The sequence below is a fragment of the Mustela putorius genome, unplaced genomic scaffold (genome assembly GCF_011764305.1).
Source record: "Mustela putorius furo isolate JIRA1106 unplaced genomic scaffold, ASM1176430v1.1 tig00003976_pilon_pilon_pilon, whole genome shotgun sequence".
NCBI classification, from domain to species: domain Eukaryota; kingdom Metazoa; phylum Chordata; class Mammalia; order Carnivora; family Mustelidae; genus Mustela; species Mustela putorius.
Window position 1 is genome coordinate 3892345 of NW_025422118.1, and position 25424 is coordinate 3917768.

Consider the following 25424-nt stretch of genomic DNA (forward strand, 5'->3'; position numbering starts at 1 on the left):
AGGTTGAATCACAAATTTTTTGGATGAAAAAAGCATGTAATTTTAAATCAACCGCATCTTTTTGTTTCCCAATTAAAAAAAATTCTTTTCTCTCCCTGAAGACACCAATGTCCTGACAAAAATACCTAGCAAATTAGCATTAGTTTTGGCATACCATAGAAACAAACATGCACTGCCCTATCACTCATTCCCTTCATTGTTTTACAAAACCAAGTGAAGTTACATTTCCGATTCACAGATTGCATTACAAATGTCCTGTGGGAGAAAAATGTGAGAATTGTTATAATATCTGCTGACTCCTTAAGTGTAGCAATAACTGTTATATCTTAACAAATGAATAAATCAGCAAAATATTCCCCCAGTTCTTAATTTGATTTTAAAAATGAAGTTTAAAATAAGTTTAATTTCTATACAGATTTTAATTACATAAAAAAATTTTTTTATCTTGCTCAAATCCAAACTAGACTTTGTTGATCTTCATGCATATTTAGCAGGCAGTCCAAATGTAAACTTCTGCAAATCCCTTTCAGTCGATAAGCTTCTTCTCAAAGAAAAGGAAAAGATCTTACCCACTATACATACTACACACCATGGACACAACACTGAATGGAGTGTGAGATGCTTACCTGTGATATATAGGCTTTCCTGAATAAAGCTTTTGGTCACTTTTAGTTTCCTCAAAAGGTATGGAAGCTGGTAATGGGATTTTTTTTAATTAATTTATTTCACAGAGAGAGAGTGTGTTTATAATAAAGCACAAGCAGGGTGAGGGGCAGAGAGAAAGGGAGAAGCAGACTCCACACTGAGAAGGAAGCTCCATCTGGGGCTCAGTCCCAGGATTCCAGGATTATGACCCCAGCTCAAAGCAGATGCCTAACCAACTGAGCTACCCAGGCACCCTGAGATTTTTCAAAACTTTATGAAGTGGGAAGGTGATGGCTTCCTCAGACATGGATGCATATAAGATGGTTCTTAGTGTTACAAGCTATATGAGATGTGTTAGAATACCGGCCGGGCATAAAATCTTATTCTTGAAAGGCTGGACAATAGGAATGTACTTCTTTAATTTTTAAGTACATTGAAGAGGAAAATAGAAAGGTTACAGTAAAAACAGAATTTACGTGCTGTTTCTCTGAAACAATTTGCTAATCTGTGAATCTTAGAGGGTAGAAAATGAACTGACTATACCTATAACTCATATTTTTGGAAACAGACTGCTTCAGAACTCAAAAAATGTATTTAGAAAAAGGCAAGCAGTGAAACAGGAGCTTCTCAGACTTTTATTAAAATTGAAATTTGTTTGTAATTCAACTTAGATTTCACAAATGCAAATTACCTCTATGCTTTCAACCATGTTCCCTAAAGAAAAAAATATACAACTTCTGACATTCAATGTGATTCAGAGTGCTTAAAAATGATGAGCATTTTTGAAATGGGTAGCCTATATGGTGAATTAAACATGAAAAGAAACTGACTGCTAGGTACCTGATCTACTAGAAGACACCTACAGAAAAAAAGCTAATGAATGTTTTTGGAGATCTGAAAAATAATTTCTACAAGCCTAAAACCCTGCTGTATCTAGTTAAAAAAAAACAACAACAACAACAGGTATGTCATGTTCAAATGCTTTGTAGGAGATCTTCATGGATGCCATCAATAGACTGACACCTGAATTCAGGAATGTGGCTTGATAAAGCAGAGCTTCAAGTCAAAAGGAATTGTACATTTGGCTCTATTCCACTTTGCTGCTACTTAAAGGAAGGATATCTGAAAGGCTGCAAGCAATACAGAGAAGTATAATTGGAAAAGGAAACAGAAAGAGCCAAAAAGATATCTGACCATATCATAAAACAGAGAATCATGTTTTATTAAAAAAAGATTTTTTAAATTAAGTTGTTAGCCAACATATAGTACATCATTAGTTTTTGATGTAGTATTCAATGATTCATTAGTAAAAAGAAAGAAAAAGAAGGAAGGAAGAGAATACTGTCATTGTTATTTTTTATTAAATATAGGGCAAGCTTGGGGCGCCTGGGTGGCTCAGTGGGTTAAGCCACTGCCTTTGGCTCAGGTCATGATCTCAGGGTCCTGGGATCGAGTCCCACATTGGGCTCTCTGCTCAGCAGGGAGCCTGCTTCCTCCTCTCTCTCTGCCTGCCTCTCCGCCCACTTGTGATCTCTGTCTGTCAAATAAATAAATAAAATCTTTAAAAAAAAAGAGTAAATATAGGGCAAGCTTAATTTTTCTTATATTTATATTCCCCTTTTGAAAATTCTTATGTTTATGAATCTTAATAATATACAATAAGATAGCCTGCAAAATTTAAATATCTAGTAAAGACTTTTTAAAAAGAGGTAAATAAAAATTGCTATTTCAAGGGAAATATTATAAAATACTGTCATTATAAAATATTGTTACATTTTTGCTCATATATATTATTTTCTTAAGTGGTTGTACACACTGGTAACTAGTATTGTTGTTTCACTTAAATAATAGTATTTATGTAATAAAAATCACTAATACACAATATGTAATTTTAAATAAATATCTATTTTACACATTTATGTGAAAATAATATATGTTTAAAATTATGTTATGTGTCAAACTATCATTCCTTTTATTTATTTATTTATTTATTTATTTATTTTTGGTCTGATACACAGTCTAATGTGGCTGTGTGTTAACTCTGTAAAAAGTTGGGTCACCCTAGCTACACCTTCCCCCTAGTATCCAAGCTTCAAGTAGATCTGCCAAGGAGTTTCAGTATTTATATGCCCCAAGAGGAAAGGGGGTGAGGGTAGAGAGCCTCTGCTCCCAGGTTATCCTAGGTGGGCTCCAATATCTTCTAAAACCAGGAAATATCCCCCAGGTATCCTCAGTCCTAGCCAGGACTTCTTAATCTCAAAATAGTACTCATGAACCCCACAGGAGATATTCTAGAGAAGATAGTTCAAAAGTCTGCACTGGAATCCTTACAGTGCAGCAAAAAGGAATAAAAGATAGCCTGAAGGAATCTAGTGGCATTAATATAACAATGACTACTAACAAACATTATTTTAAACCAGAAATGTATGAGACAATCCAAAGTGAACAATCCAAATTAACTAGTCAAATTTTATGCACTGGAATTTCTACTTTTATATTGCCTAATCTGGGTACACTTTTTGTGTCAATGTTGATATAAATGTCAATGTTGATATATAAAAAGTACAGAAAAAACTTCTACTGTCTTGGATTTTTAAAAATTTTACAAATAAAACAAAAACATGTTTTTGGTATCAGTTGCTTTGTAACCTAGCTTGGAACCTATACTTTAATTTTTTTCTCTTACATAATTGTCTTTGATTAATAAAATTTGAAAGACACAAACCAGATGGAGCCTTGTGCCCATCATCAATACTTCCAAATTCTCCCTTCTTCTGCAGGCATGTAGGAGGATCAAACCCCTTTTCACACTGGCAATGATTTAAATTGTTGCAAACCTGGAGTAATCAGAAAATAGAACAATTATTTTTTAGAGACATTGGTTTTCATTAGAGACCAATAAATATTCTATACTTACTCAACAGAGAATTTATTTCAGAGAATGTATTCATTTAATTTAAATAGACAAATTAAATAAATTTTCACAAATTTTCTCTCAATATTGTCCATACTTTAGAAAGTATATTTAGCTTCTGCTGACAAAGTAATTTAAAAAAAAAATTCTTCAACTCTTTCCATAGCCAGACCCAAATTCTATCAATTACCAGTAACATGCCACTAATTATCATTTAGTTGCCAGTTTCACAGAACAGCCCAGACTCTGAATTAACAAGCAAGACTAGAAAAAATTTCTAATGACCTTTGTTTATCAGTTTCTACCTTCTTTCTATGAAAATAAGATCATTTTTGTTATATAACAATACATGGTGCATATAGCAAATCTACCCCTTATATTTACCTAACACTTCATACACCCAGAATCATCTTAAATGTTTCTACTTTATATTCTCTAATAGTTTAGCAACATTTCTTAAGAAAATAAGATTGAGGTTATAAATTATAGACTCTTAGATGACACCAAGCAGCATGAAAATCATCTTGGATTTTTAAAAATTTTACAAATAAAACAAAAACATGTTTTTGGTATCAGTTGCTTTGTAACCTAGCTTGGAACCTATACTTTAATTTTTTTCTCTTACATAATTGTCTTTGATTAATAAAATTTTTTTTAAATCTCAAAACTGTTTTATAGCATTGTTCAAAGTATCTTGCTAAAATGAAAATTGAAATTACTTACTCCGTGGCTATTGCAATAAGTAGAGTTGCACTCCTCATCTGTTATCTGGTATTGAACTTTTACACACACAAATTTGACACAATACTAAAAGCAAAAGGAAGGGAAGAATAGTCACACAATCAGATTGTGTGTACAGATAATACATAAGAAAAATTCAAGAGAGTTTCAGAATTCATATTATCAAGAACTGGCATAAAAATACAAAAAGTAAAATAAAGTAATAATTTGAAACATTGAAATAAATGTGAAATAAGCTATAAGCCTTCAGATTTTAAAGATGTAACCATATGTGAGAAGTTAGTTTTATTTTCTTACCACCTAGCACTAGAAGTCCACTTAAAAAGGGAAACATCTGGAAAAATAATTTGACTAATTCCTGAGCTCCAGAACTATCCAAGCATTTAAAGATTTTATTTACTTGCTAGAGAGAGAGAGAGCGCGCTAGCACACAAGCAGGGGGAGCGTCAAGCAGAGGGAGAAGCAGGCTCTCTGCTGAGCAGGGAGCCTGATGGGAAACTCTATCCCAGAACCATGGGATCATGGGATCATGACCTAAGCTGATGGCAGATGCTTAACCAACTAAGCCTCCCAGGCATTCCCCCAAGAAGCATTTTAAAAATACCTATGACCAGGCTCCACCTGAGACATTTATATCAAAATCTCTGGGTGCAGGGTCCACATGATCATCAGAGCAACTAAGGTTGAGAACTATGAGGTGGGAGATTGGGGTCTTAAAATCATGGGTGTGAGTAGCACAGGAAGACAGTTCACTATTCCATGAGGAAAAAATGATGAGAAGGAGAACAGCAAGAATAACAGATAATTATGTGCAGTAATAAGACAATGAGAGACTCCCAACTATGATGGTTAAAAGGCCTCCAAAGAAAAAGAGTGTTTTATGTGTGAATTTACACTGTTCTAATTTATGGAATTAATTTTTGTGCCTTTTTCCTAATTATTGAAAAAATTCAGTAAATTCAGTACTTTGTCAAAGAGTTATTTTTTAAGTGAATTTTGTCTTTGGATCATAATAACAACCATGTATGCAAAAAGAGGAGGACCAGGACCCTGGAAAAAATGATTTGAGCCAATATCCTTCAGAATTCAAGGGGAGAGAGACCTCAGATCGTAATTGTATTCCATGTGCTTCCAGATGAGCAAGATGTGATAGAAACTTTGGGTTTTTTCCATGGACTATTTTAAAAATGTATTATATAGAAATAAATTTGAATTTAGCAAGCACAGCTTGTGACTTTCCCTCAAAAAGATATGTCAGAAAAAGGCAAATATCATATGCTTTCAGTCATTGAATTTAAGAAACAAAACAAAGGGGAAAAAAGACAACCAAAAACAGGCTCTTACAGAGAACAAACTCTTGATGCCAAAAGTGTAGAAGGGAAACGGGGGGGAATGTACACCTGAAACTAATGTAACTCTATGTTAATTATACTTGAATTTAAAAATACAATACAATAAAATGAAAAGTTTAAAAATATTTTAATTAACTTTCATATTGTAGCTCTTGGAGTTAATAGTTCATAGAATTAATTAGAATATTAAGCTGTTATCAGATATATTATTTTAATAAATGTCAGAACTTTCTAATAATCTAAAATTTATTTTATGCTATATTATGTATTAATTCTGTTTTCCTGTTTCTTTCTTTTGAAATTTTTATTTAAATTCTAGTTACTTAACATATAGTGCAATATTGGTTTCAGGGGTAGAATTAGCGATTCATCACCTACATACAACACCTAGTGCTCATCATAATAAATGCCCTCTTATGAGGCTGCATGAGCAGCTCAGTCAGTTAAGTGTCCCACTCTTTATTTCAGCTCAGGCCATGATCACAGGGTTCTGGGATCAAGTCCTGCCTCAGGCTTTCTTTCCTCCCTCTGCTTTGCTCCCCCCACACTACCCCTACTCACATGCACAGTCTCTGTCTCTCTCTCTCTCTCTCTCTGAAATAAATAACTCTTAAAAAGAAAAATAAAAAACCAGTGCCCTCCTACTACCCATCACCCATCTAGCCAATCTCCACCCACTTCCATTCATCAATCCCAATTGTTCTCTATCTTTAAGAGTCTCTTATGGTTTGTTTCCTCTTTTATCCCCCCCCTTTTGTTCATCTGTTTTGCTTCTTTAAATTCCACATATGAGTGAAATCATATAAAATTGTCTTGTACTTTTCTTATTTCACTTAGCATAATACACTATACCTCCACTCATGTCATTGCAAATGGCAAGATTTCATTCTTTTTGATGGATGAATAATATTCCACATTATATATCTACCACATCTTTTTTATCCATTCATCATTCGATGGACATTTGGGCTCCTTCCATAGTTTGGCTATTGTTGATAATGCTATGTTAGGGAGCATGTATCCCTTTGAATTCACATTTTTATGTTCTGGGGGTAAATACACAGTACTGTGATTATGAGATCATAAGTTAGGTCTGTTTTTAACTTCTTGAGAAAACTCTATATTGTTCTCCAGAATGGCTGCATCAGTTTGCATTTCCACCAAAAGTACATGAGTGTTCATTTTCCTCCACATCCTCCCCAACACTTGTTTCTTGAATTTTTTTATTTTAGCCATTCTGACAGGTGTGAGGTTGTATCCCACTGTAGTTTTGATTTGCATTTCCCTGATGATCTCTGGTGTTAAGCATCTTCTTGTGTGTCTGTTGGCCATCTGGATGTCTTCTTTGGAGAAATTTCTATTTATGCTTTCTGCCCATTTTTAACTGGATTATTGGTTTTTAGGTGTTGAGTTGCATAAATACTTTATATATTTTGGATACTAATCTTTTAACAAATATGTCATTTGCAAATACCTTCTCCCATTCTGTAGGTTGACTTTTAGTTTAGTTGGTTTCCTTCACTGTGCAGAAGCTTTTAATTTTGATTTAGTCCCAACAGTTTACTTTTGCTTTTGTTTCTTGTGTCTCAGGAGACATATCTAGAAAGAAGTTGCTATGGCCAATGTCAGAGAAATTATTGCCTGTACTCCCCTCTAGGATTTTTATGGTTTCCTGTCTCACATTTAGGCCATTAATCCATTTTGAGTTTATTCTGTGCATGGTGTAAGAAAGTGGCCTAGTTTAATTCTTTTGCATATAGCTGTACAATTTTCCCAAGACTGTTGAAGAGACTTTTTCCCATTGGGTATTCTTTCTTCCTTTGTTGGAAGATCGCCATATAATTATGGGTTTATTTCTGGGCTTCTATACTATTCCATTGATCTAGGTGTCTATTTTTGTGCCAGTACCATGTTGTCTTGATCACTACAGCTTTGTAATAAAACTTGCAGTCTCGAATTATACCTCCAGCTTTATTTTTCCTTTTCAAGATTGTTTTGGCTATTCAGGGTCTTTTGTGGTTCCATATAAATTTTAGGACTGTTCTTTTCTAGTTCTGTTTTTTAAAAAAGTGTTGTTTTGATAGGGATTGCATTAAATCTGTATATTGCTTAGGATAGTATAGACATTTGAACAGTAATTTGTTCTTCCAAACAAGAACATGGAATGTCTTTCCATTTCATTGTGTCATCTTCAGTTTCTTTCATCAGCATTTTATAGTTTTCAGAGTACAAATTTTCACCTCTTTGGTTAAGTTTATTCCTAGCTACTTTATTATTTTTGGTGCAACTGTAAATAGGATTGTTTTAATTTATTTTCTACTGTTTGATTATTAGTGTTTAGAAATGCAACAGGCTTCTATACATTGATTTTGTATACTGTGACCACACTGAATTCATTTATCAGTCCTGATAATTTTTTGGTGGAGTCTTCAGGGCTTTCTTTTTTTCTTTTTTTTCTTTAATTTCTTTTCAGCATAACAGTATTCATTGTTTTTGCACCACACCCTGTGCTCCATGCAATACGTGCCCTCCTTAATACCCACCACCTGGCTCCATCAACCTCCCACCCCCGACCCCTTCAAAACCCTCAGGTTGTTTTTCAGAGTCCATAGTCTCTCATGGTTCACCTCCCCTTCCAATTTCCCTCAACTCCCTTCTCCTCTCCATCCCCCCATGTCCTCCTTGTTATTTGTTATGCTCCACAAATAAGTGAAACCATATGATAATTGATGCTCTCTGCTTGACTTATTTCATTCATCATAATCTCTTCCAGTATATAGAACATGTCATCTGCAAACAGTGAAAGTTTTACTTCTTCCCTATCAATTTGGATGCCTTTTTTCCTTTCTCTTGCCTGATTGCTATGGCTAGGACTTCCAGTACTATGTCGAATAAAAGGGAGAAAGGACATTCTTGTCTTTTTCCTAACCATATAGGAAAAGTTCTATTTTTCCCTGTTGAGGATTATATTACATTAGCTGCGTGTTTTTCAGATGTGGCCATTATTATGTTGAGTCATGTTCCCTCTAAACCCACTTTGTGAAGGGTTTTTATCATGAATGGATGTTGTACTTCATCAAATCCTTTTTCTGCATCTATTGAAATGACCATATGGGTTTTATCTTTTATTTTATTAATGTTATATAGCATGTTGATTGATTTGCCAATGTTGAACAACCCTTGCAACCCAGGAATAAATCCCACGTGATCATGGTGAATACGTTGTTTGATTTGGTTTGCTAACATTTTGTTGAGAATGTTTGGTGAGTTGTTCATCAGGAATATTGGCCATAGTTCTTTTGTAGTGTCTTTATCTGGTTTTGGAATCAGGGTAATGCCAGCCTCATAGTATAAATTTGGAAACTTTCCTTCCATTTCTATTTTTTATAAAATTTTGAGAAGTATAGGTATTATACTTTCTTTTTTTTAAAGATTTTTATTTATTTATTTGACAGACAAGTAGGCAGAGAGGCAGACAGAGACAGAGAGAAGAGGAAGCAGGCTCCCCGGCGAGCAGAGAGCCCGATGCAGGGCTCAATCCCAGGACCCGGGGATCATGACCAGAGCCGAAGGCAGAGGCTTTAACCCACTGAGCCACCCAGGTGCCCCTAGTTATTAAACTTTCTTTAAATGTTTGGTAGAATTCACCAGCAAAGCCATCTGGTCTTGGGCTCTGGTTTTTTGGGATTTTTTTTTTTTTTTTTTTTTTTTTGACTACGGATTCAGTTTCATTGCTGGCAATCAGGTTGTTCAAATTTGCTATTTCTGGTGTCTATTTTTGTGCCAGTACCATGGCAGTGGGCTTTCTGGTTCAACTTTGGTAGTTTATGTTTCTAGGAATTCATCTTTTTCTTCTAGGTTGTCCAGTTTGTTGACATGTAATTTTTCATAATATTCTTTTATAGTTCCTTGTATTTCTATGGTGTTAGGAAGTCATGCACACACACACACACAAAAAAAAATTAGGACCAAAAAATTATAAAGTAGAATTTATAGGAAATATTTTTAAATGGCACAATAATCAAATAACAATTCATTATGATTTTGAGTTGAGCCAAGATAACATAGACCTATTTCTTTAAGTGAAATAAGTCAAGCAGAGAAAGACAATTATCATATGGTTTCACTCATATGTAGATAGCACATAGGACCATAGAGAAAGGGAGGAAAAACTGAGGGGGAAGAAATCAGTCAGGGAGACAAACCTTGAGAGACTCTGGACCCTGAGAAATAAACTGAGGGTTCCAGTTAGGTGGAGGTGGGAAGATGGGATCGTGAGGTGATGGGTATTAAGGAGGGCACATGTTGTGATAAGCACTGGGCATTATATGCAACTAATAAATCGAATACTACATCAAAAAGTAATGATATACTACTATATGCTGGCTAACTGAACATAATAATAAAATAAAAATATAAAAACTCACACTAAAAAAAGAATGAATGTTAGGCAAACTACGGTGTATTCATGTAATGGAATATTTCAACACTAAATATGAACCATTGATACATGTGGCTTTCTAGATAGATCCCAAGGATATTATTCTGGCTGAAAAAAACTAATCTCTAGAGATTTTTAGATAACTCTACTAATATAACATTCTCCAAGTGACAGAATTATAGAGATAGAGAACTGATTAGAACAGAGCATTAGGTATACAAGGGAAAGGTATGACTACAAAATGAAACCATGACAGAGCTCCATTTTGGTGGATGGAACAGTTTTGTATTTTGACTGTGATAGTGGTTTCATGGTTATACATGTTATATAATTGCACAGAACTACACACAGACCACACACACACACACACACATTCTTGTAAAATGACGAAATCTAAATGAGGTTTCTATCAAAGTCAATTTCCTGTTTTTTATATTTTACAGGTTAAAGATATTAAGAAAATCTGGATGTAGGATAGAGAGGACCTCTCTAACGTATTTTACTTTCCATTAAAGTATAGTTACTTCAAAATTAAAAAGTTTAATTAAAAAAAGACCACCAATAACTGTGACTAATTCTGTGTAAACAAATTTTGTGTAATGGTTTTCCTTCTTTATATTTTTCTCCATTTCAAAAATTATTCAAAGATATAGTATCTTTATAATTTATATTTCTATTAATTTCATAATATTAAGACAGTGAAAAAATGCTATAAGCACAAAAAATACTGGAAATACATGTTCTGAACAATAAAGAGAATTTATCTCTAGGTGATAATACTATGAATGATTTTTTCCTTTTCTGTATTTTCCAGTCATTTTTGATGTATGTGTATTATTTCAAAATGAAAAATTGTATTAATTTTAATAAATCAAATAAAATTCAGCCAGAAAATATAAAATAAGCACTTTAGAACTGATTAAATTAATCACCACAAAATGTGTTAAGCAAAAAAAAAAGTTCAAAAGCATTTATAGTATGTAATATTATTTTTTGTTTAACAAAGGAGGTATAAGAAATGTACATATCTGCTCCATTGTGCAACATTGTGCAACAAATAAAAGGTAAGATAGCTAAAACTAAAAAACTACAATAATAGAAACTAATAATGAAAACTAATTGTTTCTCTACTGGGAGTGGGGAGAAATGAGAATGGATAGAAGGTTTACAGGGTTTACAGGGATGGGAATGGATAATTCTCTGAGTATAACCATATATAGTTTTGAATCTTTTAAAAAAAAATTTTAAAGATTTTATTTATTTGGTAGAAAGAGGGCACATGTGAATAGTAGTGTGTGTGTGGGGGGGTAGGAACAGAGGGAAACACACAAGCAGACTCATACTGAGCACAGATCGAGTCTCTAGGCTCAATCTCACAACCCTGAGATTACAACCTCAGCTAAAATCAAGGGTTGGGCACTTAACTGACAGAGTCACCCAGTTGCCCTTATAGTTTTAAATCTTAAAAATCATTTTATATTTCACATATCAGAAACTAAGCTAAAATAAAATGAACAGGACAGGGAGAAATCAAAAAAACTTACTGTTTTTCAAATGAACAATCTAACCACATTAAGAAGAAAAATGAATAAAACCCCCCAAAAATATTAAATAAAATATTTTTACATACACTTCAGGCTAAGGGCAAGAAAAATTTCACAGTGGAATGAACTAGCAATTCTGAGATAGTTTAATGTGGACATCCAAGGATGGAATTTATATAAATAACTGTCAAAGAAAGTGTCAAAGTATATCACTATCATAGAAAACAGTCAAAAATATGAAAAGATATGAGGCTAGAATGAAACCTATATTGTGGATTCAATTTGAAAGTATAATTTTGACCTCATGCTTTGTAATGTAGATATGCATATATAGAAATATTATATACAGCATACGAGTGTGAGTATATATACATGTATACATATATACATATATTCATGTATATGTATCATGTTTTCATATGCTTGAATCCTATGTAGATATAGATATACATTTCCTAGCTCTGTCTATTGATGGGGCCAAAAGTGACACTCCCAACAGCAGAAAGGAAAATTAATACCTAGATCTTGGTTTCTAAATACTATTTCCCATTTCAATGAACCAGGGTTCCTTGGAGAACGGCTGATTTTAGGAACTGGGGCAGGAAACATTCAGTATTAATGAAGAACATCTTGTGATTCTATAAAGTAAGGAAGCACTCAAAAAGAAAAAAGAAAAAAAAAAAAAAACTCTCACAGTGTTAAGAGTTTGCCAAAGAGACACCAGTTGACTGAAAGAACTCACAATGGCCAAAGATAGAAAAACTTGAACAATGAAATCAATAAAGTAGTACTGGATTATAACCCAGGCCATAATAACATAAATATCCAAGAGTCTACAATGTTACAAATAAATGACTGAATAAATAAATGGAGAACAGAGAAACCTTTGGTGCAGAGGAATTAAAAACAATTTATGTAACTACTGAGCCCCCAAGAAAGTGAAATAATACTTCCTACTCCCTAAGTATGGGCTATGCAAAGTAACTTCAGGGAAAGGGAAGTAAAGAGTAACTTAACAGTGAGAAATTTGATAAATATTACCTCAGCCAGGTGATCAAGGTTAACATCAATACTTGATAATGATATGATGAAAGATACTTTACCTCTGAGGTCTTCCTCCCAAAAATATATAAACCCAGTCTAATCATAAGAGAAATGGCAGACAATCTTAATATGAGGGACATACTACAGAATACCTGACCAGTTCTCGAAACCGTCAAGGCTATCAAAAACAAAGAAATTAAGAGAAACCGTTACTGTCAAGAGAAGTCTATGAATACAAAATTGATAAATGTAATATAGTATTTTGGGTGGAATCCTGGAAAAGACATTACGTAAAAGAATTCTGAATGAAGTGTGGAATTTATTTAATATAATATATAAACATTGCTAGTTCATTAACTATAACAAATGTACCATATTACTATTAGATGTTAATAACTGGGAAAATTGGATATGTTGTTTATGGGCAAGAGTTATAGTATGTTCTAAAACTGGATGTGGTGATACATTAATCAAAAGCAATGAATTGTATATATCATGAATGACTATTACAGTAAACAATATTTCAACAAAGCTGTTTAACAATGAATTGTTTGGTGTATTGTAAAAAATAATTGTTAAAACACTTGAAATTTTGTAGTTCTAATTACCATCTCAGGACCACACACAGTGCCATCTTGTACAAATGTATCATCTCTATCTTCAGGATTTTCATAAGTTGTCCATGAATTTTTAGGTAAGTTTTCATTGAGTCGAAATGTAGATACACATATTTCATCTTGGACATGTGTATAAATCACTGACAAATTTGCACGTGATATTAATGTTTTATGTGGCCAGGCACAAACTAATTTTCCACATAGAAGATTACTAGAATCATAGGGCAGAGAAAAAATTCTCTTATTATTTACTGAAATAACATAGATTCCTGATATACCTATGTTTAAAAAAAAAAAGTCTTACAAATTTAACTCCAGGTGTCAACAGTATTCTCTCAGAAAACTTTCTGAGAACACTGATTTATGTATGATGTGGCCATTTTTGTTCTGTGAGTCTATGTGCTAAGGGAAAAATTAATGATACCTGCAACCTGACAGCCCTGGTCTGTCTTATATTAGCTTCTTAAATTTGAGCAAATCACCAGTCTTCAATTCTTTCATTAGTAAAATAAAATAAATAATTCTCACTACAAATATCATTGTCGTAACATTATAGGCACTGAATACATATCATTTGTAGGCAATGGATAATACTGTTCAGTTCAGATCATAAAACAAAGAAACCTGTGATAAACTGTCATATATTCTAGGATCTTAGCAATATATAACCTATATCCCAAACAAAATTATAAATTTCTAAATACGTACGGATTACTGCAAAAATCTCGACCACAGTTTCCATATCTATCTCCTCTTGTATTTACTTCATCATAACAAGCAAATGGACCACCTCTAGAAGCTAAAAGAAAAAAAAACATATAAATTACAGTACATAATTCCAATAATCATTGTAGAAATAAACTCACTTTGGAAATTAATAATGTGACAGCTAAGGAGGTTTATAATTATCTAGCATTAAAAGGTTGCTCAGGCAGCTTTGGGGGAGGCAAGATAACAGAAGAGTAGGGACCCCATTTCAATCAGTCCCCTGAATTTAGCTGGATATCTACCAAACCATTCTAAATATCCACAAAATCAGCCTGAGATGTAAGAATATATATCTAGACCTCTACAAGCAGAAAAGTGCTGCCTGTTGCAAGGTAGGAAGAGCAGAGTTATGAAGCTTCAGGGAGATATTGGAAGATAAACAGAAGGGTGAGGGAGCCTCCATAAACTGGCTCCTAGAGAGTGATATAACACCAGAGCACAAAAGAGTCCTGTGCCAGGGTCTGGACAGCAGTAATGGCTGGGAAAGGGCTTTAGTGCAGTGCCCAGGCAGGATCCAGGAGCTGCAGGTGCATGCATAAGCCTGGGGCCCTGGGCAGTTTTAGAAACACAAAGGGCATGGACACTCCCAGGCCCCTGGGATGACCTCAGAGAATCACTGTGGGCGTGAATTGTGAGAGGCTGCGGCTTTCTGCAGTACACAGAGAAACAGAGAAGGTTTGCCCTGGAGGATACAGTGAAGACAACCAACTTTAATTTCTCTGCTCTGGGCCAGAGGTTTGGGTGTGACCATTTTTGCTCTGACCCTCAAGGAGGCACGGCAAGCAGAGAGAACAAAATCTCAAAAAACCAGTCTCCACTGATCTCATCCTCCCAAAAGGAGGCAGGACAACTCTGCCCAAGCAGGTTGCCTTAGAAACAACAGCAGCCCAAGCCCCCAGAAGATCTACTGGAAGAACAAGAGGACGACAATTGTAGTGTCCCTATAAAACTGTAAAATCCCAACACTGGCAAAAATAGCATATTGAGCTCCAGTCGTTGCCTCATGGCTTGTTTATTTTTCAGATACAAGTTTCTTTTTCTTTTTATTCTTAGCAATATATAACCTACATCCCACCTTTTTCTTGTTTTTTTTTTACCCTTTTCTCATTTCAACTGCATGTTCAATATATCAACTTATATTTCATAGTAGCTTTTTTTAACTTGTATTCCACATCTGTATTTTTTTTTTTTAAGATATATGCTTCAGGGTAGTCCTTTTCTCCCTACTCAATATTACCTTTGTATATATACAAGTTTTACTTTCCCTGTAATTTTAGGAAGTAGTATACTCTAACAAACAGAACAAAATACTCCCAGGAACAACTTAAACCCTACTTTGTCCACACTGAGAGATTGCCCCCTTTATTCTTTTTTTTTTTTTTAATTTTAAAACTTTACAAATTTTATTCTTGTGTTTTATTTTGGCTTTGCTTTTTCAGTGGTGACTTCTGACCACTCCAGATTTTCTTAAGATGCATCTTGCTTGAGTTGTGGTTGATATTTTGAACTCTGCACATTCTCTTAACCATCCCTCAACAAAATGACTAGGAGGAGGATCTCCCAACAAAGAAAAAAAACAGAAACAATGGCCTCTGCCACAGATCTAATGGATGTGGATATAACCAAAATGTCAGAGATAGATTTCAGGGTAGCAATTGTGAGGTCAATAGTTAGGCTTGAGAAAAGCATTAGTAACAATATAGAATCTCTAAGGGCAGAAATGAAATCTAATCAGGCCAAACTAGAAAATGCTATGAATTAGATGCAGTCTAAACATGATACTCTAACATCCAAGGTAAATGAGGCATAAGAACAAATTAGTGATCTAACAGATAAGCTGGTAGAAAAGAAGGAAGCTGAGGAAGAGAGGGATAGGTGGCTAGAAGCCTGTGAGAACAGACTTAGAAAGATCAATGATACCATGAAATGATCCAATGTCAGAGTTATTGGGATCCCTGAGGGGGGAGAGAAAGAGAGATGATTAGAAGGTATGATTGAGGAACCAGAAAACACCTCAAATAGCCAAAGGACTATTGAAAAAGAAAGCCAAAGTTGGTGGCATCACAATTCCGGACTTCAAGCTCTATTACAAAGCTGTCATCAAGACAGTATGGTACTGGCACAAAAACAGACACATAGATCAATGGAACAGAATAGAGAGCCCAGAAATAGACCCTCAACTCTATGGTCAACTAATCTTTGACAAAGCAGGAAGGAATGTCCAATGGAAAAAAGACAGCCTCTTCAACAAATGGTGCTGGGAAAATTGGACAGCCACATGCAGAAAAATGAAATTGGACTATTTCCTTACACCACACATGAAAATAGATTAAAAATGGATGAAGGACCTCAATGAGGGAAAGGAATCCATCAAAATCCTTGAGGAGAACATAGGCAGCAACCTCTTTGACCTCAACCTCAGCAACTTCTTCCTAGGAACATCGCCAAAGGCAACAGAAGCAAGGGCAAAATGAACTGTTGGGATTTCATCAAGATCAAAAGCTTTTGCACAGCAAAGGAAACAATTAACAAAACCAAAAGACAACTGGCAGAATGGGAGAAGATATTTGCAAATGACATATCAGATAAAGGGCTAGTATCCAAAACCTATAAAGAGCTTAGCAAACTCAACACCCAAAGAACAAATAATCTAATCAAGAAGTAGGCAGAGGACATGAACAGACATTTCTTCAAAGAAGACATCCAGATGGCCAACAGACACATGAAAAAGTCTTCCATATCACTCGGCATCAGGGAAATACAAATCAAAACCACAATGAGATATCACCTCACACCAGTCAGAATGGCTAAAATTAACAAGTCAGGAAATGGCAGATGCTGGCAATGATGCGGAGAAAGGGGAACCCTCCTACACTGTTGGTGGGAACGCAAGCTGGTGCAACCTCTCTGGAAAACAGCATGGAGGTTCCTCAAAATGTTGAAAATAGATCTACCCTATGACCCAGCAATAGCACTACTGGGTATTTACCCTAAAGATACAAACATAGTGATCCAAAGGTAAATTTTTTTAATTTTATTTTTTTCTTATTCTATTTTCTTTAGCTGTTCCTTTTTCCTATTTTAATGTTTTTAAACTATTTTATCTTAAAGATCTTTTTTATTGTTATAGTCATATTCTATTCCTTCATTGTGTTTAGCCTTATTTTTTGTATACATATAAGTTTCTTTTCTTTAAAATTTTAGGATACAATTTTTTTCTAATATATCAAAATATACCCCAAATCTAGTGCATGCCTCTATTCTAGTCTCTAGTCTGATGACATTCTCTTCTCTTTCTTTTTTCTTTTTCCAACCAACTTATCAATTCCTTTTTTTAGAATCCTTTTTAACTTTCATCTTTACAGTCATATTCCATCCCTTCATAGTGTTTACCCTTATATTCCTATATATGTATATATAAGCTTTTATATAGAGATATATTTTATATATATTAATATATATTTTATATATATATATATATATATATATATATATATATATGCTTTTCTTTCCTTAAAATGTTGGGAGGTAGTTTCTTCTAAGAGACCAGAATACACCCAAAATCATGTGGGTGGCTCTGTTCTATTCACCAGTCTAATATATATGGTTTTTTATTTTTAATTTTTTATTTTTCCCCCATTCTTCTCCCCCCATTTAAGATCTCTTCTGATTTGGTTGGCAGATATTTTTCTGGGGTTTTGCCACCCTTTTAGTATTTTATTCTCTCATTCATCTATTCTTATCTGGATAAAATGACAAGGTGGAAAAACTCACCTCAAAAGAAGTGCCACCCTTTTAGTATTTTATTTATTCATTCATCTATTCTTATCTAGATAAAATGACAAGGTGGAAAAACTCACCTCAAAAGAAGAACAAGAGGTAGTACTGACAGCTAGGGACCTAATCAATACTGACATTAGTAAGATGTCAGAACTAGAGTTTAGAATGACTACTATCAAGGAACTAGCTGGACTTGAGAAAAAGCATGGAAGATATTAGAGAATCCCTTCTGAAGAAATAAAATCCCTTTCTGGAGTAATAAAAGAACTAAAATCTAACCAAGTTGAAATCAAAAGAGCTATTAATGAGGTGCAATAAAAAATGGAGATTCTTACTGGTAGGATAAATGAGACAGAAGAGAGAATTAGTGAAATAGAAGAACAAATGACAGAGAATAAAGAACCTGTGCAAATGAGAGACAAACAACCTCTGGACAACAAGGGAAGAATTTGAGAGATAAGTGTTACCATAAGAAGAAATAATATTAGAGTAACTGGGATCCCAAAAGAAGAAGGAAGAGAGGGGCAGAAGGTATAATGGAGCAGATTATAGCAGAGAACTTCCCTAATTTAAGGAAGGAAACAAGCATCAAAATCCAGGAGGCACAGAGAATCCCCCTCAAAATCAATAAAAATCAGTCAACACCCCATCATCTAATTGTAAAACTTAAAAGTCTCAGAGACAAAGAGAAAATCCTGAAAGCATCTTGGGACAAAAGGTCTGTAACCTACAATGGCAGAAATATTAGATTGGCAGTAGACCTTTCCACAGAGACTGGCAGGCCAGAAAGGACTGACGTGATATATTCAGAGCACTAAAAGACGAAAACATGCAGCCAAGAATACTATATCCAGCTAGGCTATCATTGAAAACACAAGGAGAGATAAAAAAAAAAAAGCTTCCAGGATAAAAACTGAAAGAATTTGCAAACACCAAACAAGCTCTACAGGAAACATTGCAAGGGATCCTCTAAGCAAAGAGAGAACCTAAAAGTAACATATACCAGAAAGGAACAGAGACAATATACAATATCAGTTACCTTACAGACAATACAATAGCACTAAATTCTGATCTTTCAATAGTTACCCTGAATGCAAATGGGCTAAATGCCCCAATACAAAGACACAAGGTATCAGAATGCATTTAAAAAAAAAAAGACCCATTGATATGCTGTCTACAAGAAACTCATTTTAGACCCAAAGACACCTCCAGATTTAAACGGAGGGGGTGGAAAACCATTTACTATGCTAATGGACATCAAGAGAAAACTGGGGTAGCAATCCTTATATTGGATAAATTAGATTTTAAGACAAAGACTATACTAAAAGATGAAGAAGGACAATATATCACACTTAAAGGATCTGCCAACAAGAAGATCTAACAATTTTAAATATCTATGTCCCTAACATGAGAGAAGCCAATTAGATAAATCAGTTAATAACAAAATCAAAGAAACACATCAACAATAATACAATAATAGTAGGGGACTTTAACACTCCCCTGACTGAAATGGATAGATCATCTAAGCAAAAGATTACAAAGGAAATAAAGGCTTTAAATTATACACTGGACCAATGGACATCACAGATATATTCAGAACATTCCATTCCAAAGAAAGAGAATACACATTCTTCTCTAGTGCACATGGAACATTCTCCAGAACAGATCACATCCTGGCTCACAAATCAGGACTCAACCGGTACCAAAAGAATGGGAGTATTCCCTGCATATTTTCAGACCACAATGCTTTGAAACTAGAAATCAGCCACAAGAGGAAAGTTGGAAAGAACTCAAATATATGAAAGCTAAAGAGCAACCTACTAAAAAATGAATGGGTCAACCAGGAAATCAAAGAAGAATTGAAAAAATTCATGGAAACAAATGGAAATGAAAACACAAGTAAACAAAATCTTTGGGACACGGCAAAGGCAGTCCTGAGAGGAAAGTATATAGCAATACAAGGCTTTCTCAAGAAACAAGAAAGGTCTCAAGTACACAACCTAACCTTACACCTGTAGGAGCTGGGAAGGAATAGCAAATAAAGCCTAAACCCAGCCTGAGAAGAAAAATAGTAAAAGATCAGAGCAGAAATCAATGAAATAGAAACCAGAAAAATAGTAGAACAGATCAACAAAACTGTAAGCTGCTTCTTTGAAAGAATAAATCAACAAAGTTCTGGCCAGACTTATCCAAAAGCAAAGGAAAGGACCCAAATCAATAAAATCATGAATGAAAGAGGAGAGATCACAACGAGCACCAGAAACATACAAACAATTATAAGAACATATTATGTGAAAGATATGGCAGCAAATATGACAATCTGAAAGAAATGGATGCAATCCTAGAGACATATAAACTACCAAAACTTGGAACCAGGAAGAAAAAACTTGAACAGACCCATAACCAGTAAGGAGATTGAAGCAGTCAACAAAAATCTTCCAAAAAAACAACACCCCAGGGCCAGACAACTTCCCAGGGGAATTCAACAAATATTTAAAGAAGAATTAATGCCTATTCTCCTGAAAGTGCTCCAAAAAATAGGAATGAAAGGAAAACTTCCAAACTCATTTTATGAGGCCAGGGTTACCTTGATCCCAAAACCAGACAAAGACCCCTTCAAAGAGGAGAATTATAGGCCAATATCCTTGATGAACACAAATGCAAAAATTCTCACTAAAATACTAACCAATAGGATCCAACAATATGTGAAAGGAGTATTCACCATGGCCAAGTGGGATTTATTCCTGGGCTGCAAGGTTGGTTCAACATCCACAAATCAATCAATGTCATACGATGCAATAATAAAAGAAAGAACAAGAACCCTATGATATTCTCAATAGACACTGAAATGGCATTTGACAAATTACAGCATCCTTTCTTGCTCAAAAGTCTTCAAAGTATAGGGATATCACCATCATCATCAAAGCCATCTATGAAAAACTCACAACGAATATCATTCTCAATGGGGAAAAACTGAGACCTTTTCTCCTAAGGTTAAGAACACAACAGAGATGGCCACTATCACCACTGCTATTCAACACAGTACTAGAAATCTTAGCCTCAGCAACTGAAAAAAAAAAGGCAACATCGAAATCGGCACTCTTCGCAGATGCTGAGATGCTTTATATGGAAAGCCCAAAAGACACGACTCCAAAACTGCTAAAACTTAAGCAGGAATTCAATAAAGTGCCAGGATATAAAATCAGTGTACAGAAATCAGTTCCATCTCTATACACCAACAACAAGACAGAAGACAAAGAAATTAGGGAGTCCATCCCATTTACAATTGCACCCAAAACCATAAGATACTGAAGAATAAACCTAACCAAAGAGGCAAAGAATCTGTAATCAGGGAAATATAAAGTACTTGTGAAGGAAATTGAGGAAGACACAAAGAAATGGAAAAATGTTCCATGCTCCTGGACTGGAAGAACAAGTATTGTGAAAATGTCTATGCTATCTAAAGCAATCTACACATTTAATGCAATCCCTATCAAAATACCATCAATTTTTTCAAAGAAATGGAACCAGAAAATACCATCAATTTTTTCAAAGAAATGGAACCAGAAAAGACCCTGAATAGCCAGAGGAATGTTGAAAAAGAATGGCCAAGCTGGTGACATCACAATTCCAGACTTCAAGCTCTATTACAAAGCTGTAATCATCAAGACAGTATAGTACTGGCACAAAAACAGACACATAGATCAATGGAAGAGAATAAAGAGTCCAGAAATGGGCCCTCAACTCTATCGTCAACCAATCTTCGACAAAGCAGGAGAGAATGTCCAATGGAAAAAAGACATTCTCTTCAACAAATGGTGTTGGCACATGCAGAAGAATGAAATTGGACCATTTCCTTATACTACACACAAAAATAGACTAAATGGATGAAAGACTTTTTGAATCTATCAAAAACCTTGAGGAGAACATAGGCAGCAACTTCTTCAACTCTAGCAGCAGCTACTTCTTCCTTGACAGATTGCCAAAGGCAAGGGAAGCAGGCACAAAAATGAACTATTGGGACTTCATCAAGATCAAAAGCTTTTGTACAGCCAAGGAAACTGTCCACAAAACCAAAAGACAACTGACAGAATGGGAGAAGATATTTGCAAATGACATATCAAATAAAGGGCTATATCTAAAATCTATAAAGAACTTATCAAACTCAACACCCAAAGAACAAATAATCCAATCAAAAATTGGGCAGAAGACATGAACAGACATTTCTGCCAACAGACACATAAAAAGGTGCTCCACATCACTCGACATCAGGAAAATACAAATCAAAACCACAATGAGATACCACCTCACACCAGTCAGAATGGCTATAATTAACAAATAAAGAAATGACAGATGTTGACAAGGATGTGGAGAAAGAGGAACCCTCCTATACTATTGTGGGAATGAACGGTGGTGTAGCCACTCTGGAAAACAGTATGGAGGTTCCTCAAAAAGTTGAAAATAGACCTGCCCTATGACCCAGCAATTGCACTACTGGGTATTTACCCAAAGATACAAATGTAGTGATCTGAAGGGACACGTGCACATGAATGTTTATAGCAGCAATGTCCACAATAGCCAAACTATGGAAAGAATCTAGATGTCCATCAACAGATAAAATGGATAAAGAAGATGTGATACACACACACACACACACACACACACACAATTGAATATTATGCAGCCATCAAAAGAAATGAAATCTTGCCATTTGCAACAACATAGATGGAACTAGAGGGTATTATGCTGAGCAAAATAAGTCAGTCAGAGAAAGACAATTATCATATGAGCTCTCTGATATGAGGAATTTGAGAGGCAGGGTGGGGGGCTATGTTGGGTAGGAAAGGAAAAAATAAACAAGATAGGATCAGGTGGAAGACCGACCATAAGAGATTCCTAATCACAAAACAAAAGGGTTGCTGTTGGGTTGTGGGGTTGGGATGGTGGGTTATGGACATTGGGAGGGTATATGCTATGGTAAGGGCTGTGAAATGTGTAAGCCTGATGATTCACAGACCAGTACCCCTGGGACAAATAATAACATTTTATGTTAAAAATAAATACTGAAGCAAGAAGAAACAGAAAATCTGAACACACTTAAAATTGAATCAGTAATCAAAAAACCTCAAAAACATAAAAATCCAGGATCTATAAGGATTCATAGCTGAATTTCACCAAACATTTAAAGAAGAGTTAATACCTATTTTCCTCAAACTTCCAAAAAATAGAAGGAAGCTTAAAATACACTCTATTGCAACCATTACCAGCTTGATACCAAAACGACATAAACACACCACAAAAAGGAAAACTATAGGTCAATATCTCTGGGGGACATACATGCAAAATCCTCAACAAAATATCAGCAAATCACATTCAACAATATATGAAAAGGATCATTCATCATGATCAAGTGCATCTAGGGTTGGAGCGATGGTTCGCTATTTACAAATCAATCAATATGATACACCACATTAACAAAATGAGGAATAAAAATCATATGGTCATCTCATTAGATAAAGAAGAAACATTTGACAAAGTACATTAATGCATGATACAAACCTTCCATAAAGTGGGTTTAGAGGGGCTCTGTCCCAATACAATAAAAATCATATATGAAAAACCCACAGCTAACCTCATATTCAGTGAATTCAGTGTCATTACTATTAACTGACAAAGGTGCGCCTGTCAGCAATTTCACAGATTTTCATAGTTGAAGACAAGATCAATAAACTTCATTCTCTCTCAACACAATCCATACATACATATAAGAGATACTACAAAACAAGTCAAAATAGATTTGTGAAAATACACCACAATCAACAACTATCTATTGAAAACTGTCTACTCTTGAACTCACTAAGTAATTAGTTTCCTTTTGCTTTGTCGCAATTTACTAATTTGAATTGATTTGATTAAATCTAATTTAAACTTCTTGATTCCCCCAAATTCTGTCCAAGGGCCAAGATTAGGATGGTGCAAAAACTGAAGGTGGTAGAGGGGCAAAAATTCAATAATCAAGTAATACCTTAACTCAATATTTTTAAAAATCAAAATTAATGGCCAGATAAATTCAATAAACAAAATACCACATTTTAGGAAGGTGGGGCAAAATGGCAGAGAAGTAGGAGACCCTGTTCCAACCAGCCCCCTAAAGTGAGCTAATTATCTACCATAACACTCTGAACACCCATGAAACCACCCTTAGATGTAGAATTATACACTTCTGGATATCTACTGGATTAGGAGACTCCAGTGAAGAGGTAAAGCATACTGAGAATGATCAAACTGATATTGGAACATAAATATCTTTTTTATATTTAAGAATATAGAAGGGGGGCACCTGGGTGGCTCAGTGAGTTAAAGCCTCTGCCTTCGGCTCAGGTCATGATCCCAGGATCCTGGGATCAAGCCCCACATTGGGCTCTCCGCACAGCAGGGAGCCTGCTTCCCTCTCTCCCTCTGCCTGCCTCTCTGCCTACTTGTGATCTCTGTCAAATAAATAAATAAAACCTTTAAATATATATATATATATATATATATATATATTACCCTTCAGTCCTTTGACCACCCCCCGCAGCAGCCATCAGTTTGTTCTCTGTATTTGTGTGTCTGTTTCTGCTTTTGTTTGTTAAAATGTTTTGTTTCTTAGATTCCCCATATAAGTGGGGAATATATATATAAATAAAATATAAATATATATATATATATATATGGGGTGGAGCCACCAGAAGTGACCTATTGGAAAGTAATACCGCAATATGAGAGTGCCCTGTGATTGGGGACCAGCATTAATGTGGAGTCTGGTTAAAAGCACTCAAAAAGAGCAAAAGACCTTAAGGGGCAGTTGGTGGAATTGGGCGGGCACGGGCATGGGCCTAAGCCCACAGACCCAGGATGGCCACTGCCAGTGACCACCTGTGCCAGAGAGAGTACGACGAGGCCTCCAGACCATGGTCCCTGAGCCCCTGGCTTTCCACTACTAGCACCAGCGCTGGGATAGGTGCACTCCCACCGGCATGTGTAAGGGAGTCTGGTGTGGATACCTGCTGGTGCTCTCTAGAACCACAGCCTTTTGCACTCTGCACGTGCACTGTGTAACCAGGGTCTGAACCATGCTCTCCAACGTGCCTGAGAGAGTTCTGTGCGGGCGCTAGCTGCTGGTCTCTAGGATCGGCCAAGAGTCTGAACACTCCCAGCCCAGGCTTGAAAATCTCAGCTCTCTATCTCTGGTTGGTATCTCTTGGGGCAGTCTGGACCCCAGACAGCAGTCCCAGCAAAGGCAGCCACTGGAAGCGGGCTCCCTTGTCTAATATCGCTTGTGGTTTTAGTGGCATGGAGATGCAGGGACAAGCAGGTGCTTTGGGCAACCTCTAAGACGGTGGCCGGGGACATGCATTGCCCATGGGAGGTTGCACAGATCAGTAGAGTTTGCAGAGGGGGAATCTGTGTGTTCTGGACCACCCAGAGGGGAGCAGACTCAGGCTTCTCTCTGAGATACAGTTTGGGTAGTTTTATTTCCACTAAACCTCTGAAAGGCCACAAAGAGCCACCAAAGAACAAAAACCTGCAAAGAACAAA

The 25424-nt window shown here is 35.4% G+C and overlaps 1 protein-coding gene across 2 annotated transcripts in view; it reads right to left on the bottom strand.

Moving 5' to 3' along the window:
- LOC101692359 (disintegrin and metalloproteinase domain-containing protein 5-like) overlaps nucleotides 1-25424 on the bottom strand; it is a 141423-nt gene that overhangs the window by 13746 nt on the left and 102253 nt on the right. For both annotated transcript variants that reach the window (XM_045070980.1, XM_045070979.1), the window contains exons 15-18: nucleotides 14007-14097; nucleotides 13290-13509; nucleotides 4283-4366; nucleotides 3371-3482 (exon numbers count right to left, since the gene is read on the bottom strand). In XM_045070980.1, the coding sequence (XP_044926915.1) occupies nucleotides 3371-3482; nucleotides 4283-4366; nucleotides 13290-13509; nucleotides 14007-14097 (507 nt within the window). The remainder of the gene's footprint in view (nucleotides 1-3370; nucleotides 3483-4282; nucleotides 4367-13289; nucleotides 13510-14006; nucleotides 14098-25424) is intronic.